Source organism: Pseudonaja textilis, chromosome 2 (assembly GCF_049901715.1).
Source record: "Pseudonaja textilis isolate UNSWEBS1 chromosome 2, rPseTex1.2, whole genome shotgun sequence".
Lineage (NCBI taxonomy): Eukaryota > Metazoa > Chordata > Lepidosauria > Squamata > Elapidae > Pseudonaja > Pseudonaja textilis.
Genome location: NC_141991.1, coordinates 7,318,015 through 7,337,344, shown reverse-complemented (window position 1 = coordinate 7,337,344; position 19,330 = coordinate 7,318,015). Strand labels below are relative to the sequence as shown.

At 43.0% G+C, this 19,330-nt stretch overlaps 2 protein-coding genes across 2 annotated transcripts in view; both read left to right on the top strand.

The window, feature by feature from the left end:
- Positions 1-13,992, top strand: part of LOC113451242 (uncharacterized) — a 29,795-nt gene extending 15,803 nt beyond the window's left edge. The window contains exon 5 of the mRNA XM_087928487.1: positions 10,373-13,992. Within this exon, the coding sequence (XP_087784613.1) occupies positions 10,373-12,198 (1,826 nt within the window). The 3' untranslated portion in view covers positions 12,199-13,992. The remainder of the gene's footprint in view (positions 1-10,372) is intronic.
- A 3,670-nt stretch (positions 13,993-17,662) lies between these two features.
- LOC113451238 (uncharacterized) overlaps positions 17,663-19,330 on the top strand; it is a 176,876-nt gene continuing 175,208 nt past the window's right edge. Inside the window, exon 1 of the mRNA XM_087927850.1 lies at positions 17,663-18,108. Within this exon, the coding sequence (XP_087783976.1) occupies positions 18,009-18,108 (100 nt within the window). The 5' untranslated portion in view covers positions 17,663-18,008. The remainder of the gene's footprint in view (positions 18,109-19,330) is intronic.

Below are 19,330 nucleotides of genomic sequence, written 5' to 3'. Positions count from 1 at the left end.
GTAAGCATCCTTGATACCCCTTCTTAAAGAACAGGTGTCAAACTCATAGTGTCATGTGAAAATTTTGACAGCTCTGCTCAAGAATATTTTGTTCAAGTAGCATTCTGCTTCATGCAAAACTGCTGCATCCAGATTCCAACTAGCCGTCTTTTCAAAGCAGGAGCAGATTCCCAACAATCTGGCATTATTTGCATATTGACTATCCCAGTTTTCTGAGGGACTTTTCCCAGTATACCTACAACTAGTTGAATGAGTATCACATTGCAATGTCTTCCCCCTTTGCTGAGGAAGCGACCAGATAAGGATATCTTTAGCACTTGGCCCGAGCACAACATGAAATTTGAAATGCAAAAAGGCAGCTGCCTTTGCTTCCTCTGAAGATTGTGACAGCAATTGGAATTGGATCTGTGGTTGAGCAGGATGGTTGCTAAATGGCTTCTGCCCAATTTTATGAACTTTGGGGGTAAAGTTAAGTCGATCACCCACAGTCTTTATTTTATTTATTTCATTTGTCAGTAGCTTCCAAGATAATGGGTATAAGTATAAACATGAGTAAGAATATGGGAAATAGGTATGAATAAATGGGGACAATAGGACAGGGATGATGGGCACGATTGTGCACTTATGCATGCCCCCTTACAGACCTCTTAGGAATGGGGTGAGGTCAATAGTGGATAGTTTTGAGATTAAAGGAGTGAGGGTTAGAGGATGTAACAGTCTTTAAGCCAGTTCAGTTTTTCCAGTTGAGTTATTTTGTTAGAAACCAGCTAGGATGGTCACAAAGGATGTTGCATGGGAGCCTGCAACACTTGTGAAATTTTACAGCACGCACAATAGCTGTTTTTTATTCATGTATTAGCATTGTCCTGTCTTAGTGAGGCTTCTCAGCTATTCCTGCAGCTATTCATTTTTTAAATGATTGCATATACCATGTCCAAAAAAATAAATAAATCCAAATTTTAGAATACAATAGAGTTGAAAGGGACCTTAGAGGTCTTCTAGTCGAGTCCCCCGCTCAAACAGGAGAACCTATCCCATTTCAGATAAGCCTAGTCTTGTTTTCCCTTTTCCCCCCAGCCCTCTTTGGCAACACCTCATTCTACCTTGTTAATAACGATTGCAGATTGTTAATACAGCAAATATAGATTGGAATTTGGGAGCATGCGCACAGACTACAGTCAGAGACTAACAGCGCTCCCAGTGAATGAGACTCTATGGCTGCTTAACGGCCTCAGGAAGAGAAAGCAGGGAAGGCGGCGGGTCCCTCTTCCAGTGCCAAACAAACATCCGACTCGGGAACCCGCGCCGTCTACTGGATGGGCCAATGACTCCAATCCGACTTTGATCGGCATGCAGCCGACCCAATGAGGTTCATAGCTTTGGAGGTGGGGCTTTACCTCAGTGCCAATCGGTTTCAATATCCATACAAGACAATACATTATTGTACAGTACAGGAATAAACATGCACAACCCAGATTTGCGCTTAAAAAAAAACCCTTTACCGGCAATCCTCTTGGAGGACCTGTATGAGGAAGGGTGTGTTTGTGTGTATAATTGCTCTCTAGGAAGAAACATTCTATTTGCGCTTAGAAAAACTCTTTACTGGCAACCCTCCCAACCTCTTGGAGGACCTGTACGGCGAGGGGGGGGAAGAATTGCCCAAGGGGGCCTCTCTAGGAAAAGTACTCTCTCATTGCAATTTTCAAAGGCATCCCAGAGGCAAGAGAATCCTTCCCAAGCCCCACCCCCTTTTTTTTCTTTTTCCTTTTTTTTTCTTTCTATCATTCCTGGTTGCGACTTTGGGGGCGGGGGGGGGAGAGTCTTGGAAATGTGACCTTCGGATGCTTCTTATTGGGTCGCTCCTGCGGTCACTCCTTTGGGTTGTTCCTGCAGCCCCTCTTTTGGAGGGGAGACCTCTCTGCCTGGCCTTCTTTCCGATCGTTTCCCACGGAATTTGCTCGGAGGATTCCCACGGAATTTGCTCGGAGGAAAGGAGGGCGAGCATCCCTCCCTGGAGCTGTTGTTTGGGGGGGGTGGTCCCTCTCGAGGATCCACCCGAGAAGAGATCAGTAGGTAAAAGCTTCCTTCCTGATTGCCCTTTTGAATCCTCAGGGTGGACTTTGCCTGCCTTGGACTGGGACCCACACACTTGGAAGACTGCACCCCGGTTTTGGTCACCCCGGTGTAGTTGAGGTTCTAGAAAGAGTGCCGGGGAGAGCAACAAAGAGAATTAGGGGACCGGAGGCTGAAACATAGAAAGAAATATAAAGTTTGATGAAAAGAAGGACTAGGACCAGAGTTGGTATTCAGCAGGTTCTGACCAGATCTGGGGAACCGGTAGCGGAAATTTGGAGTAATTCGGAGAACCGACAAATACCATCTCTGACCGGCTCCGCCTCAGTGGTGGGATTCAAATTTTTTTTACTACCGGTTCTGTGGGTGTGGCGTGGCTTGGTGGGCATGGCAGGGGAAGGATACTGCAAAATCTCCATTCCCTCCCCACCCCTGCTTTCCAGCTCCGTTCTTCTGTGCAGGGCAACCAAAGAAGACCCAGCCGATCAGCTGGGACTCAGCAGGCAGAGAATAGATGGCCAGTCACAGGCGGTATTTGCTGGTTCTCCGAACTACTAACAATTTCTGCTACCGGTTCTCCAGAACTGGCAAATACCACCTCTGACTGGCCCCGCCACTATTTATTTTATACCTCCCAAGTCCCAGCTGATCGGCTGGGTCTTTTGTTGCCCTGCACAGGAGAAGAGAGCTGGAAAGCAGGTTAGTGGGGTGGTGAGGCAATGGGGATTTTGCAGTATCCTTCCCCCTCCATGTCCACCAACCCACACCGAAAGAATCAGTAGTAAAAAAATTTGAATCCCACCACTGGCTAGGGGTGACATGATAGCAGTATTCTGATATCTCAGAGGCTGCCACAAAGAAGAGGGAAAACACCTGAAGGCAGGACAAGAAGCAACGGATGGAAAGTAACTAAGGAAAGAAATGTACTGTAGAACTAAGGAAAAATTTCCTGATAGTTAGAACAGTTAATCAGTGGGCAAGGTTGCCTTGAGAAGTTATGGATGCTCCAACACTGGAAGTTTTAAAGAAGAGATAACCTTCGTCTGAAATGGTGTAGGGTTTCCTGCCTGAGCAGGAGGTTGGACTAGAAGACTTTCAAGGTCCCTTCCATCTCTGCTATCCTATCCTATCCTATCTTACTCCACCCCTACCCCTATTCTTCATTTGTGAATTTATTTTTTGTTTTATACATAGTCCTCAATGTCAACTCATAAAACATTTTCTATACACATTTTATAGTTGCCAACAGAAAGAAAGGGGGCGGGAGTTTTAAAGAGCAGGCAGCAGTGTGGGATTGAAAGTACATTCCATTCATATTTTCTTCAGAGACTGATTAAATGACTGAAGCTTCTGCTGTGCAAACATCTAATTGGAAAGCATGATTGATGACTCTTGGCTATGGACGTGTTTCATTGGAGAATATGAATTATGATACACCCAGAGGGGTGGGGGTTGGGGGGAAAGTAGGGTCAAGGGTGACAGTGAATTGCGTGTCTCAGAGTCGGCTAAACCCAGGTCATGCCAACATCTTGACTTCCAATAAATCCTTGGAAGTTTTGGGAGTTTGCCTTGAGACTCATGATGTAATTGGGGTAACTGCCGGAATCCCGACACTCAACAGAAGACCTCAATTGAGCCCCAAATTTATGTTGGTAAGGGAGAAATTTATTAAGCCCCATTTTACGACTTCTCTTGACACATTTGTTCAGTGAATCAATGCAGTTGTTAAGGGAATCTGGTTTCCCCATTTACTTTGCTTGTTGGAAGGTTACAAAAGGAGAATCACATGACCCCGGGATACTGTAACCATCATAAACGTGAGTCAGTTGCCGAGCATCCGAATGTAAACCACGTGACTATGGGGATGCTTCGAATGGTCACTAGTCGAACTGTTGTAAGTGGAGGACCACCTGCAATCACCCCTCAAGGAAGTCTCCTGGCAATTAAAAAGAAGCCAGTCTTTCTAATAAGCTGTTCCAAAAGCCATGGAGGGAACATGGTCGGCATACCTCCATGGGATATGGGGTGGGAAGTCATTGAAGATACCTCTCTGCGGTGCTTTACAGCACAGATTCCCCACCAGGTTGCATCCTGATCCCTCCTGGGAATCAGAAGAGAACTATAAGAAGTTGGCCTGTTACGGCAGGGGTCCCCAACCACCGGTCCCCGGACCGGTACTGGTCCATGGATCATTTTTTACCAGGCCGCAAAGCTTGGGTGCCACCATCTTGTTTCGACGGCGCTTCCGGGTTTTCGGTTGCTTCCGGGTTTTCGGTTGGAAAGTGCTTCCGGGTTTTCAGTTGGAAAGCGGCATTTGGGTGCTCACGCCTTAGTTTCGTCGAAGAGGGGAGGCAGCTTCGAACGAAGAGCCGTCCCGATGGCGGTGGAGTCTCGCGTTACTCAGGTACCGGTCCGTGGAAGAATAAATAATCGTGAAACCGGTCCCTTGTTCAAAAAAGGTTGGGGGCCACTGTGTTATGGTACATCATCAATCTCAACAACTCAGATGGGTTGTTCTCAGCTCGAAGTCACTGCTGCCTGCTGCACACACACCCCAGTCAGTATACACAAAGAACGGGCTTTCTGAATTTAATGCTCCAGAATTGAGGAAGAATGTTTTTATAACAAATAGTTCCTAATGTCAAGGCTCCAGCAAACCTCCATTCCAATCAGTAACTCCGAGACCATATCTCAAAAGTACCTTTATTAGAAGGTAGTTTTCGGGCTTCCCACAGTTTCCCAAACTACAAATCCATCCCTCCTCTGTTGTCATTACACCACATGGCCCAATCACGATCTGTCCAAAAGTAAGATCCTCATTTCATCCTGCGCCATACTAAATGAACTTGAACTAACAAAAGAATTTTATTTTGTCTACTTAGAGCTACTCAGTTGAAATCACCCCGCCTCCCACACTCTCAAGTTATGTGGTAGCGTGGAATATGGCTTCCAAAGCTGACACCTCTGTTTTTTTTCTCATTCTCAGAGACCAGAACAACATCGATGGTATCTTCCGGAACATCTATTGTCTGTGGTGGTGGAATAGTAGCAGTTATGCTTTCAAGGAAGGTAGGAAGATATTTTCCTCAAACTGCAAGTGTCATTCAGCATGATCCAGCATCCACAAAGTCTCTCTCTGTGTGTGTGTGTGTGTGTGTGTGTTTGTGTGTGTGTGGTTTTCATGAGCAGCTTCCTTATACTTTGATAGGAAGTCACATTGTGCCGTATTTCTGAAGGTAATTGTTTCAATAGGAACCATCTTACAATCTGAAGCCACTCTGCTCCTCCTTGGTTGCTGAGTAGAATGTACTTGGTAATATAATTAGGGTATCTGCAATGTGTGACCATGTAATATTATTGTTTCAAGTAGTTTCGAAGAACATAGGCTAAGTATTGTGGAAATACATTTCATGGAGTTGTGGAAGTGAAAACTAGGAAGAAATTAGGATGATCGTTTGAATGAGGTTTACTGTGGTTTACTGGCATACGTCAAGGTGTTCTGCTTAAGAGGACACACAAGGAATATTTCCAGCTTATGTTTTATAATAGATAGCCAACCATTCTTTTTCTAGTCACCTGCCAACTCCATAATTCCTTGAACTCTGCTTTGATCTGTGAAAATAGAATAGAATGGAATTCTTTATTGGCCAAGTGCAATTGGACACACAAGGAATTTGTCTTGATGCATATGATCTCAATGTACATAAAAGAAAAGATACATTCATCAGGATAAGGTACAACACTTAATAATAGTCATAGGGTACAATAAGCAATCAAATCATACTAGGAAACAGTCAATATAAATCGTAAGGAGGCAAGCGACAAAGTTACAGTCATACAGTCACAAGTGGGAGGGGATGGGTGATAAGGAGTGATGAGAAGATTAACAGTAATAGTAATGCAGACTTTGTAAATAGTTGGACAGTGTTGAGGGAATTATTTATTTAGCAGAGTGATGGCGTTTGGGGAAAAAAAGTGTCCTTGTGTCTAGTTATTCTGGTGTGCAGTGCTCTACAGCTGTGGTTGCCAACTGGTGGGCTGGGGACCACTGGTGGTCTGCGAGAAAATTTTGGTGGTCTGCAGATAAATGTCCCTCCCAAAGTACTCCCCCTAAAGCAATTAATCCAGGCTGCGCAGGAACACAAGGCTGCGCTACCCACATGGCCCACCTACCCGCTGGCCCTCACCCTTCGACTGAGCGTAAACCTTACCTTCAGTAGAGCCACGCGAGCTGGAACTGGAAGATAAGACCAATGGCGGGGGAGGGAAATCCTCCCCAGGGTGGCTTGCTGACATTGGTGGGAAAGTCGGTCCCATATTCCAGAGCTGCAGGAGTCACAGGACTGGCCCTTTGGTCATCCCGGAGGAGCTCCTCCAGTCCATGGCAGGCGGGTGCACCTGGGTGGCGGAGCAGCTGCTCCAAGATGACCAAAGGGCCAGTCCTGTGACTACTGCAGCTCTGGAATATGGGACTGACTCTTCCACCAACGTCAGCAAGCCACCATCAGACAAAATTCACATTAGTGGTCCGTGGGATTTAAAATTATGAGTTTGGTGGTCCCCGAGGTCCAAAAGGTTGGTGATCTCTGATCTATAGCATTGTTTTGAGGGTAGGAGCTGAAACAGTTTATGTCCAGGATGTGAGAGGTATGAGGGACAAGATTCATCTTTATTCTTAAATATAGTAGTTCTGCAATAGTATATTTCATTTTATTCTTCTCAGTCCTCATTATAACAAAGTGCTTTGATCATATTTTATCTGTGTCCTTGGACCTCGTGGAAGGATGTACAACAAGCTATACTGCTACACATTATATAGACTGCGGTTATGTTCCATGCAGGACCAATTTTGGAACAAGACAGCTTCGCATTGCCAAATATTTCCTCCTGAAATATAGCTTTCCCACATGGAGGATGCGAAGAACAAGGTTACATATAGTTTCACATGATTGCTTATGATTCAAAAAGGGTCTTATTATAAAATTCAACGTGAACTAGTTTGAAATAAACACGGATATTTACTCAAAACTCCTCTTGGGATATTCTCTCAGACAGAGTGCCTTGATATATATCAATATATATGTCAATAAACTGCAGTGGCCTCACAGTAATTATTTTTCTTTTTAAAATTTCCACTCATGTTATCTGCAAACAGATGCCATCTTAGCATCAGATGGTATTTTCCGGAGTACTTCTCCCAAAATCTTCACATATATCATTTCAGTAAGATTGTATTGAGGGGCAACATGAAAGCAGTTTCTGAAATGTTAGGCAGGACTCAACATCAGTTGACAGAGAAGGAATTCATTCCTGTAGAATGAGCCAAAATTGCAAAAGTCTATCACAGGCATATTTCCAGTCAAAGGCCTGTAGCTCTGCCCATTTTCTCCAGTGAAGTTATTCATCCTACTTGAAAGCGATCATAAAAAAGAAAATTTGCATTGTTCCTTAATAAGAGAGTGCGTACAACATGCTTGTTTTCGTTTCAGAATTCCATTTCTTTTGAAGATGTAGCTGTGTTTTTCTCCATGGGGGAATGGGCCCTGTTGGACTTGGAGCAAAAAACCCTGTATCGAGAAGTCATGTTGGAAAATGCAAGGAACGTTGCCTGTCTAAGTAAGGGATTCTGTTTTTCTGAACTGAAATTGTGGTGGAAAGTATTTTCTAGCCAGACATAAACAGATGATTTCTTTCTCAGAGAAAATGCTGCCCTCTTCTTTTCCTACAGTAGAAGAAAGTGTCCTTGTCTGCCTTTCTACTCCTATTTGGTTAACAGATGAGCTTAAAACCTTTGTGGTCTCTCCAGAAAGAGGCGAGGAGCCCTCTCGTGCAGTTTCCAATCCTATCTGTCCCACTTTGTGGATAAATTTAAGTTCTCTCTTCCTCTTTTTTGGTCGCCACAATGTAAAAAAAAGATGTTGAGACTCTAGAAAGAGTGCAGAGAAGGGCAACTTAGGGGAGTTGGGGCTAAAACACGTGAAGAATGGTTGCAGGAACTGGGTATGTCTACTCTAACGAAAAGAAAAAACTAGATAGCAGTGTTCCAGTATCTCAGGAGCTGCCCCAAAGAAGAGGGAGTCAACCTATTCTCCAAAGCACCTGAGGGCAGGACAAGAAGCAACGGGTGGAAACTAATCAAGGAGAGAAGCAACTTAGAACTAAGGAGAAATTTCCTGACAGTGAGAACAATTAATCAGTGGAATAACTTGCCTCCAGACATTGTAAATGCTCCAGCACTGGAAGTTTTTAAGAAGAGATTGGATAGCTATTTGTCTGAAGTAGTGTAGGGTTTCCTGCCTAGGCAGGGGGTTGGACTAGAAGACCTCTGAAGTTTTCTGTCTGGATGGATGGCATTTGGAAACCCAGTCAATCACACAAGGATGTGACTGTTAGGCTCTCTGATGGGGCTATCACTTTCTTCAATGCTTCCTTTTCTTAAGTTAACTTAAGATGAATGAGAATACCCCCAAGAGCCTCTTTTTTCCCCAAAAAATCAAAGGAGAACTTACTCATGGAAAGAAGGCTAAAGCTCAGGTCCAGGTTTTCCCAGCACTTCCCCTTTTTCAGATGAAAATTAAACCAATATGTTCTTCCATGATGATGATGATGATATCCATTCAGTCATGTCGGACTCTTGGTGATTCTATGTTCGGGTGTCTTCACATCTTCCAATCTTGCACTACTTCTGTTGAGTTGTTCTATGCTCTGGCTGTTGTCAGGTGGTGTCAGCCACCATGTTCTTTGGTGGCCTGATTTCCTTTTACCACTAACTCTTCCAAATATAAGTCCTTTCTCCAGTGGATTCCCCACGTGACATGGAAAAAATAAGTGAGGCACAGTTTTGTGATTTTTGCCTTTTCCAGCGACCTTTCTGTTGTTGTGTGCTACAATATTGGTTGTTAGTCGTCTTTGGTGTCCAAGGATTACGCAGTAGCTGTCAGGGCTCCAACAAATCCACCCCCATTCAAATCATAAGTCTCTAGCCACATCTCTCAGAGTAAAAAAAAAATTGATTTATTAGGAGTGGCCATATTGGCGTTGGCTGGGTGCAGCTGACACTAAAATACATCATTCGTTTCCCCCTTGATCCTGGTCTTCCTCCCACCCCCCTGGATGTATATTTTCCAATGGGACACATCCATAGCCAAGAGTCATCAATCATGCTCTCCAGTAATATTCTTGCATGCCGACAGCTTTGGGCTACCAAGGTGATTATCTGAGGCATTTAAGAAATGCACTGCTTTCCCCCACTCCCTTTCTGCTAGCAACTAAAAAGACCAAAGGAGTATTTTTTTTAGTTGACAGTAGCCTTCTCTACCACCACAGCTCAAACGAGTCAATTTTCTTCCTGTCTTGCTTTTATAAGGTCCAACTTTCACAATTCTAAGTAATTAGGGGAACATAATAGAATGGACTAACATACATTTGGTTGCCAGGTAGATGTCTTTTTTATTCATATTTGGCTCATGTTCATCACTGCTATGTGACACAGAGCAATCCAGCGTTTTATTTCTGGGCGGCGTTCACTACTTTGATATGCGATCCTAAGAAAGTGATTTTTTTCCCCATGCATTCTAGCTCTCCTCTATCAATTTTGAGATTTTATTTTGATATATCCATTCCTTGATAATATTCAAACATTTGATAATACAGTAGAACCTCTGGTCACGACCATAATTCGTTCCATAACTTTGGCGATTCCTTCGTCGTCTAATGTTTCGTTTTCAGGAATTTCTGGGTCAGGGGTCGTGTTTGATTGCCACCCGAGTATGTGTTAGTGACCAGATTCAAAAATTTTGTGAATTGTTTGGTCGGAACCCAATTTGTTCATGGTCAGAAGCGTTTGTGACCAGAGGTTCTGCTGTATTCAAATAAGGGATGGAAAAATGGTGCTCGATCACTTTCACACCTCAGTTCGTGTCAACTTTCTTTTTTTTTCCTTTCCAAACAGGTGGTGAATGGCAGGTGGAAGGTAAGAGGCAAGAGGCAGCAGCACCTTTTCCAAGAGAGAAAAGGGAAGTTATGGAAAGGATGTTTGGAAAGGAAAGTTCTGAGGAAAACCAATTAAAAAGGGGGCTGGAGAAATGCTTTCCTTTTCAGTGTGCCAATATTAGTGTCTTCTTGGCTGAAGAAGATGCCCAAGGAAAAAGAGTGTGTCCATCATGTGGAAAAATTCTCAGAGGTGAATCAGGATTATGTGACTGTTCCAGTAGCCGCACTGTAGAAAAACAAAATGAAAGCAGGAAACGCGTCAGAAGGACTATTCCTCTTATCTTAAGTCAGGGAATACAAGTTGGAGAAAAACCATATAAATGCTTAGAGTGTGGAAAGAGCTTCAGAGACTCAAGTTATCTTACATCCCATAGAAGGATCCACACAGGAGAGAAACCATATGAATGCAAGGAATGCGGAAAGAGCTTCCATTTTGCCACAAGCCTAACTTCCCACAATAGGAGTCACACCGGGGAGAAACCATATGAATGCCAGGACTGTGGGAAATGCTTCACTCTCTCAGGTTCCCTCATTTACCATAAAAGGATCCACACCGGAGAGAAACCATATAAATGCCAGGAGTGTGGAAAATGCTTCACTATGTCAGGTTCCCTCACTTCTCATGAAAGAATCCATACTGGAGAAAAGCCATATCAATGCCAGGAATGTGGGAAGAGTTTCAGATCCTCAGGTTTCCTTGCTTCTCATAAAAGGTTCCACACCGAGGAGAAACCACATAAATGTACAGAGTGCGGAAAGTGCTTCACCAATTCAGGTTCCCTCAAATGCCATAAAAGAATCCACACCGGGGAGAAACCATATCACTGCAAGAACTGCGGAAAGAACTTTAGGCAAAAATATCATTATACTGTTCATAACAGAATCCACACCGGGGAGAAACCGTATAAATGTCCGGAGTGTGAAAAAAGTTTCCGTTCTGCAAAACATCTTATTTCCCATAAAAGGATCCACACTGGGGAGAAACCATATAAATGCCAGGAGTGTGGAAAGAGCTTCAACGACGCTCAAGACCTTATTGCTCATAACAGGATCCACACAGGAGAGAAACCATATAAGTGTGTGGAGTGTGGAAAGAGCTTCCGTTCTGCAAAACACCTTACTTATCATAAAAGGATCCACACAGGGGAGAAACCATATAAATGCCAGGAGTGTGGAAAGAGCTTCCGTTCTGTAAAACATCTAACTTATCATACAAGGATTCACACAGGGGAGAAACCATATAAATGTCAGGAGTGTGGAAAATGTTTTACTATGCCAGGGTCCCTCACTTCCCATAAAAGGATCCATAGTGGGGAAAAGCCATATCAATGCCAGGATTGTGGAAAGTGTTTCATCGGTTCAAGTTTTCTGACTTCCCATAAAAGGTTCCACACCGAGGAGAAACCATATAAATGCACAGAGTGCGGAAAGTGCTTCGCTTATTCAGGTTCTCTCACGTCCCATAAAAGGATCCACACTGGGGAGAAACCATACGAATGCAGGGAATGTGGAAAGAACTTCAGTCAAAAATATAATTATACTGTACATAACAGAATCCACACTGGGGAGAAACCATATCAATGCACCGAGTGTGGAAAGAGCTTCCGCAAGAGTATCAATCTTACTTCCCATAAAAGGATCCACACCGGGGAGAAACCGTATAAATGCAGGGAGTGCGGAAAAGGTTTCATAAGCAGCAGCACCCTTAGTCACCACAAGAGGACTCACACAGGGGAAAAAGCATACAGATGCGATGAATGTGAAAAATGCTTCTCTAATTCAGGTTCCCTTATTTCCCACAAAAGGATCCATACAGGGGAAAAACGATATAAATGCCCCGAGTGTGGAAAATGCTTCACTAATTCAAGTTCCCTGATTTCCCACAAAAGAATCCACACAGGGGAGAAACCGTATAAGTGCATGGAATGTGAAAAGAGTTTCATAACCAGCAGTCACCTCAGTCGTCACAAGAGGATCCACACAGGGGAGAAACCATATAAATGTAGCGAGTGCGGAAAATGCTTCCGACAAATTAGTGCACTTAATACCCATAGAAAGATTCACTCAGGGGAGAAATCAGTTATGCGTGTAGACCGTGGAAAGAGTTCCTGTAACAGCAGAAGCTCCGTATGATCCTATTACAAAACCATAGAGACGTACGGAATGTGGAAATGGCTATAGTAATAGCACCCGATCTACTTTTGATACTTTACACAGAGAGAAACCATCTTAAGTGTGGTAATTTGTGGAAAGAGTTTCTGCGATAGCAGAATTGTTCTTTCTCACAAAGGCATCCATACCGGAGAGAATCCCTATAAATGGCTGGAGCGTGGAAAGAAGTTCAGAACAAGCAGTTGTCACAAGAGAAGCCACATTGGTGAGAAAATTATAAATGTATGATGTGTGGAAAGGGATTTGCTGTCCCACAGGTGCTTTTTTCAAGAGGCAACAGGGCTTTGTTATTTTTCTTTGAAGACGTTTCATGTGAAAAAAAAAAATCAACCATTCAGAAGATACTGAAGACCTGTGAACAATTTATATAAGAGCTTTATTATGAAGCTTTTGCAAAAGAGAATTCTGCCCTTGGGCAGAAGACGTGGTTCCCAGAAAGGCTGGGGTTTATATACAGGTTCAAATATACAGTCTCTGCCCCTTTCCTGGGTTCACAATCTATCCAGCTACGTATCTAGCTACATAGCACCCCTAGTTTTGTAGCTTAACATCTGTTTCCTCGTCCTGTTTACCCGTTTCCATTTCCAATAATGTCCATCATTAACATGACACTGGACAGTGTAACCTGCCAAATATGTAACCTTTAAACAAAATAATAGAGAATTCTTACATAATATTCCAGTAAATTATCTTAGGTTAACGCAGAGGTTCAAAATTGCCTTACCATTGCTTTATATTTTCACAGGTATAATTTTACATATCACATTTTGCTTCTCATCCAAGAAGCTTCAGCTCTGAAGAAGCTTCTTGGATGAGAAGCGAAATGTCTTCAAAGAAAGAAAAACAACAAAGTTCAGTCTCTTCTTCAAAAAAAGCCCCTTTGGGATAACCATGACTTGGATGACTGAGAATTTCCATAGACAAAGGGATTTGCTCAATCTCACTCCTCTTCTGGACATAGGAAAATTAACTCAAGAGAAATGGATAGAAAGTAATAGAACTACCTAAATGAATTGTGTGACAAAAATTTAGGAGACTATAGGCCAGGGGTGGGCAAACTACGGCCCAGGGGCTACATCCGGCCGTTGGTCTTTTTAATACAGCCCGCCGAAGATTGGTACAGAATTAAGGTTTGATGTGAATGATTGAATGATTGCATTCATTTGATTTTGACTTGTAATGACAGGCATTTCGACACCAGGTGGCGGCCCGTCTGTCAAATTTTAAAAGTCAACGAGACCTCCGAGCCAAAAAGTTTGCCCACCCCTGCTATAGGTAGTCTGCCATTATCCCAATTTGGAACTGTCAACTCCAGCACTAAACAACACCATCACCATCACGACAGTATCGTGTCTGTGTTGGACTAATGTCAGTCATTCCACTGGGGTGGTTAAGCAAATAAAGGTGGATTAAGTGTGACCTCATATGATCATAATGTTTGATTTACTGCCAGCTTCCCATTGACTTTGGTTCTGTAAAGCTGGCTGCATTTGACCACAAGAAACAAGAACTGGTTGTAAATGTCCTTTTTCAGCATCATTACTGAGAACAGTTGATGAACAATGAGCTCAGCAAGAGAGAACGATTTGCATAACATTCATACTTATCCTTGTTGTACGGACTGCTCAGTACAAGGGCTGTTGATGTTGTATTTACTTTTTCCTTGCTGTCTTGGGTTGAAGAAAACACCGTGCTGGTTCCAAGCCCTGGTTTTGTTGTCACCATGTAACTCGCTGAATAAAGATGTTATCTTTCGATGTTTCTTTTTTTCAAAAGTCTAATCCAGGAGAGAAGCAACCTAGAACTAAAGAAATGTCCTGACAGAACAATCCGTGGAACAACTCGCCTTCAAAAGTTGTAGGGGCTCCAACAGTGAAGGCTTTCAAAAAGAAAGAACATTTGTTTGAAATGGTATATGGTGGCTAACCTTTTTGGGCTCCTATGCCAAAAATTGTGTGGGCGCTTGTGTGCCAGCACCCAGAAGGCAATGCGCGCCCTCTCATGCCGTCCTCTTATCTGCACTGTGCCTCCCAGCTGATTTTCGGCTGGTTTAAGGCCTTTTTCGGCCTCCCAGAGGCTTGACGAAAGCCTGTAAAATAGGCCCGTTTCATCACTTCTCGTATTTCCGGAAATACAGGAAGTGATGAAATCGGTCTATTTTTCAGGCTGCAGAGGCTTCCTTCAAGCCTCTGGGAGGCCGAAAAAGGCCTCAAACCAGCCGAAAATCAGCTGGGAGGTGCGCGCGCATGTGCATTGAGATAAGTTTGTCTGCGGCTCGCGTGCTGGCACAAATGGCTGTGTGTGCCACCTGTGCCATAGGCTCACCATCATGGGTATAGGGTTTCCTGCCTAAGCAAGGGGTTGGACTAGAAGACCTCTGTGGTCTTTTCCAATTCTTATTCTATTCTTACTCAATTTCTGCTTCTATTCTACATTCCGCTTTATACAAAACAGCTGAATCTCTTTCAGATTCAAATCCCTTCCCTTTATCAATTCCCAACTAGCCAAAGTTTACAAAGCAGAAGCCGTTTCCCAAATATCTGGCATTATTTGTAAGTTGAGAGCATCTCTCCCAGCTTCCTGAGACCTCTCCCAATAACATAATCTAGTTCAGTGGTAGTGAATCTGTGGCACAGGTGGCACCCAGAGCCCCCTCTGTGGGCATGTGCGCCGTCACCCCAGCTCAGCTCTGCCATGCACGTGCGCATGCCTGCCGCAGGCCAGCTAGTCTTCAGGTCTCTGCCATGCATGTACGAGGGGCAGGGATGTGCGGGTGAGCATGCATGTGTTGCATTTTGTGTATGCGCGTGCACATGCGCACTTTGGGCACTTACTGCCAAAAAGGTTTGACATCACCGGTTCTAGCTGAATTGCCTACTGCGTTGCAATGTCGAACACAACTCTCCTGTCCCTTTGCTGAGGAAGCCACCAGGTTAGGATGCCTTTGGTACTTGGGCCAAGTACAACATACAATCAGGTGGAATGTGAAATATAAAAGGCCTTATTTGCAGTTTTATTTACAGATAGTCCTCGACTTAGGAACCCAATTGGGACTGGAGCTTCTGTTGCTAAGCAAGGTGACTGACTGCTAAGTAAGGTTGCTATGTGAGTATTGCCCAATGTTACGATCATTTTGGCTCAATTTGTTAAGCCAATCACAGTCTCTAACGCAAATGCAGCTTTCCCCGTTGACTTATCTTGTTGGCAACCAACAGTTCTGCTTGCATTTTGTGGTGGGGTCTTAGCCTACATCTGATCTCTTGCTTCAATTCAAAAGCCATAGCAGATAACGGGGATAGATGCTGCCTTTTTTGCAACAAAAGGGGAAGGAAGATCGCTACCGCCATGCACCTGAGAAAATACAGGGAAACTTAGATAAATGGAGATTAACCTCTGTGATTCAAACCAGAGATAGCCACAGCAGAATAACAGTGTTGCGGGGGACCTCGTAGGTCATCTAGTCCAACCCCCTGCTCAGGTAGGAGACCCTGTACCATTTCTGTCACCAAGAGGAGTGGGTCAACCTATTTTCCAAAGCATCTGAAAGCCAGGCGAGGAATAATGTTTGGAAACTGATCAAGGGAGAGATTCAACCTATAGATAAGGACAAATTTTCTGACAGAACAATCAACCAATGGAACAGCTTGTGGGTGCTTCCATCACTGGAGGCTTTCAAGAAGAGACTGGACAGCCACCTGTCAGAAATGGTGCACGGTCTCCTGCTTGAGCAGGGGGTTGGACTAGATGACCTACAAGGTCCCTTGCCCCCAAAGGGGCTTTTTCAAGAGGCAACTGGACTTTCTGGTTTTGTTTACTTTTCTTTGAAGATTTTTTGCTTCAGCTTCAAACTCTTCAAAGAAAATAATAATAAATAAAACCAAAAAGTCCAGTTGCCTCTTGAAAAAAGCCACTTTGGGCAACCATGACCTGGATGATTGAGAATCTCCATAGATACAAGGTCCTTTCCAATTCTATTATTCTGTTGTTCTGACAGATGGTTGTCCAGTTTCTTGTTGAAAGCTTCCAGTGGCGCAACTTGACTCTGTTGTTACATCCTCTAACCCCCACTCCTTTAACATTAAGCTATCCACTATTGACCTCACCCCATTCCCAAGAGGTCTGTAAGAGGCATGCATAAGTGCACAATCGTGCCTACCGTCCCTGTCCTATTGTCCCCATTTATTCGTACCTATTTCCTGTATTCTTGCTCATGTTTACACTTACATTGTAAGCAATTGACAAATCAAATCAAATCAAAATAAATACAGAAATTTATCATTCCAACCTGGCTCAATAATGTATCTCTCAAACCTGGCTGACTTTTATTTTTTAAAATAATTTTTATTAAACAATTTTTCTTACATACAACATCATTTCCATTCATTACGCTTTCGTGACAGCATGCATACTTTGACATAAATCTTAATTATATGGTATATATACTTTTACATAAATCTTAACTATACGGAATACATACTTTTACATAAATCTTAACTATATGGTATATATACTTTTACATAAATCTTAACTATACGGAATACATACTTTTACATAAATCTTAACTATACGGAATACATACTTTTACATAAATCTTAACTATATGGTATACTTTTACATAAATCTTAACTATACGGAATACATACTTTTACATAAATCTTAACTATATGGTATACTTTTACATAAATCTTAACTATACGGAATACATACTATCACATAAATCTTAACTAAATGGAATACATACTTTTACATAAATCAAAACTATATGGAATACATACTTTTACATAAATCTTAACTATATGGTATATACATTTTTACATAAATCTTAACTATATGATATATATACTTTTACATAAATCTTAACTATACGGAATACATACTTTTACATAAATCTTATGTATCTATACGGTATACTTTTACATAAATCTGAACTATATTGACAAATCAAATCAAATCAAATCAAATCAATAAGTAAACTTCTGAAGGCAAGGAGTGGCGCACGGATTTCTCAACAAGCTCTCGTTGCAAGAACAGGTCTCCGTTAGGAAAGCCATTATCTTCTCAACAGTGGTGTGGGAAGATCGGGACAAAGTCCACATATTAACCCCCCTCAATCTTTTAAAACTTCCAGCTCCTCCTCGACAATCACCTTGGGCGTCCCCTTCCCCCTTTGCTTTCCAGGATTAGAAGCAGGATCCGCCCGGGGGCGCCCTCTTGCCAACAGCCTCCTGCTCAACAGAAAAGAGCCCCCTCCGGGATCTCTCCCCCCCCCCAAAAAAAATCCCCCCAAACCGCCAAAACCCTGCACGGAAAAGAACGGAGGTGGCCCGAAGGAGACCCGCTGATGTGGTTGCAATTTGTAAAGCCCCCCAAGTAAGAGGTCCTTCCTTCCGGGGAGGTTGGGAGGTTCCAATCCAGGCGCGCAATTGCAGCTGCGCGCCTGGGCTGGGCAGAAGCCGTCGCCGGCGGCGCTGCGAGGAAGGCGGGTCGTGGAAGCTGCTCTGCGCGCTTCTTTTTTTGGGGGGACGGAGTCCGGACGAGGGGCAGAGCCTCTTCCCTGCGGGTGCCGGGCGAGAAGTACTCCCCCTTTCCCTTCGGCCAGTCCTAGCTACTTCTTTGGAAACGTGAGCCTTACACGCCGTGTCTTTTTTGAGTCGCTCATCCGATGGTTCTCACGACCGTCCCTTTCTCCTCGTGCAGATTATTCTGTCGTTTCCCATGACCGTTTGTGTTTGTTTGTTTGTGTGTGTGTGTTATTTCAGCACAAGAGTTAAATGGCTGCTGGACCGCCCGCGGGAAAGGTGGGCGATCGCTCCTTGGAGCTGCTGTTTGGAGGAATCGCTCAGGAGGCTCCATCTCAGAAGAGACCCTCAGGTAAAGGATGCCTTCGGATGCCCATTAATCCTCATCATAGGCTTTGCCCGAGTTTCTTTCGTGCATGAACTTTTTAGTGTTTTTTTTTAAAAAATTACTGCGTTTTTATATAAACCGTTTAAGAAAGTATCCGGCTGGTGTGCCATTAAAAAGGAATCAGCTTGGATGTTTCAAAGGGCTTGTCCTCTGTGGAGATTCTCAGTCATCCGGGTCATGGTTGTCCCAAAGGTGTTTCTTTTTTTCAAAGGCAAGAAAGTAGTTGCCTCTTGAAAAGAGCAGGAGTAGAATAGAATAGAATAGAATAGAATAGAATAGAATAGAATAGAATAGAATAGAATAGAATTCTTTATTGGCCAAGTGTGATTGGACACACAAGGAGTTTGTCTTGGTGCAAATGCTCTCAGTGTACATAAAAGAAAAGATACATTCATCAAGAGTCATAAGATACAACACTTAATAATAACCATAGGGTACAATAAGTAATCAAATCATAGAAAATAGAATAGAATGGAAAAGGGAATAAAGAATAGAATAGGAAATAGAATAGAATGGGGAATAGCATAGAATAGGGAATAGAATAGAATAGAATAGAATAGAATAGAATAGAATAGAATAGAATAGAATAGAATAGAATAGAATAGAATTCTTTAATGGCCAAGTGTGTTTGGACATACAAGGAGTTTGCCTTGGTGCAAATGTTGTGTACATAAAAGAAAAGATACATTCATCAAGAGTCATAAGATACAACACTTAATAATAATCATAGGGTACAATAAGTAATCAAATCATAGAAAATGGAATAGAATGGAAAAGGGAATAGAGAATAGAATAGGAAATAGAATAGAATGGGGAATAGAATAGAATAGAATAGAATAGAATAGAATAGAATAGAATAGAATAAACAGGGTTGGAAGGGACCTTGGAGGTCTTCTAGTCCAACCCCCTGCTTAGGTAGGAAACCTTACACCACTTCAGACAAATGGTTATCCAAACATCTTCTTAAAAACTTCTTCCAGTGTTGGAGCATTCACAACTTTTGGGGGCAAGTTGTTCCACTGATTAATTGTTCTCACTGTCAGAAAATTTCTCCTTAGTTCTAAGTTGCTTCTCTCCTTGATTAGTTTCCACCTGTTGCTTCTTATCCTGCCTTCAGGTGCTTTGGGAGAATAGCTTGACTCCCTCTTCTTTGGGGCAGCCCCTGAGATATTGGAACACTGCTATC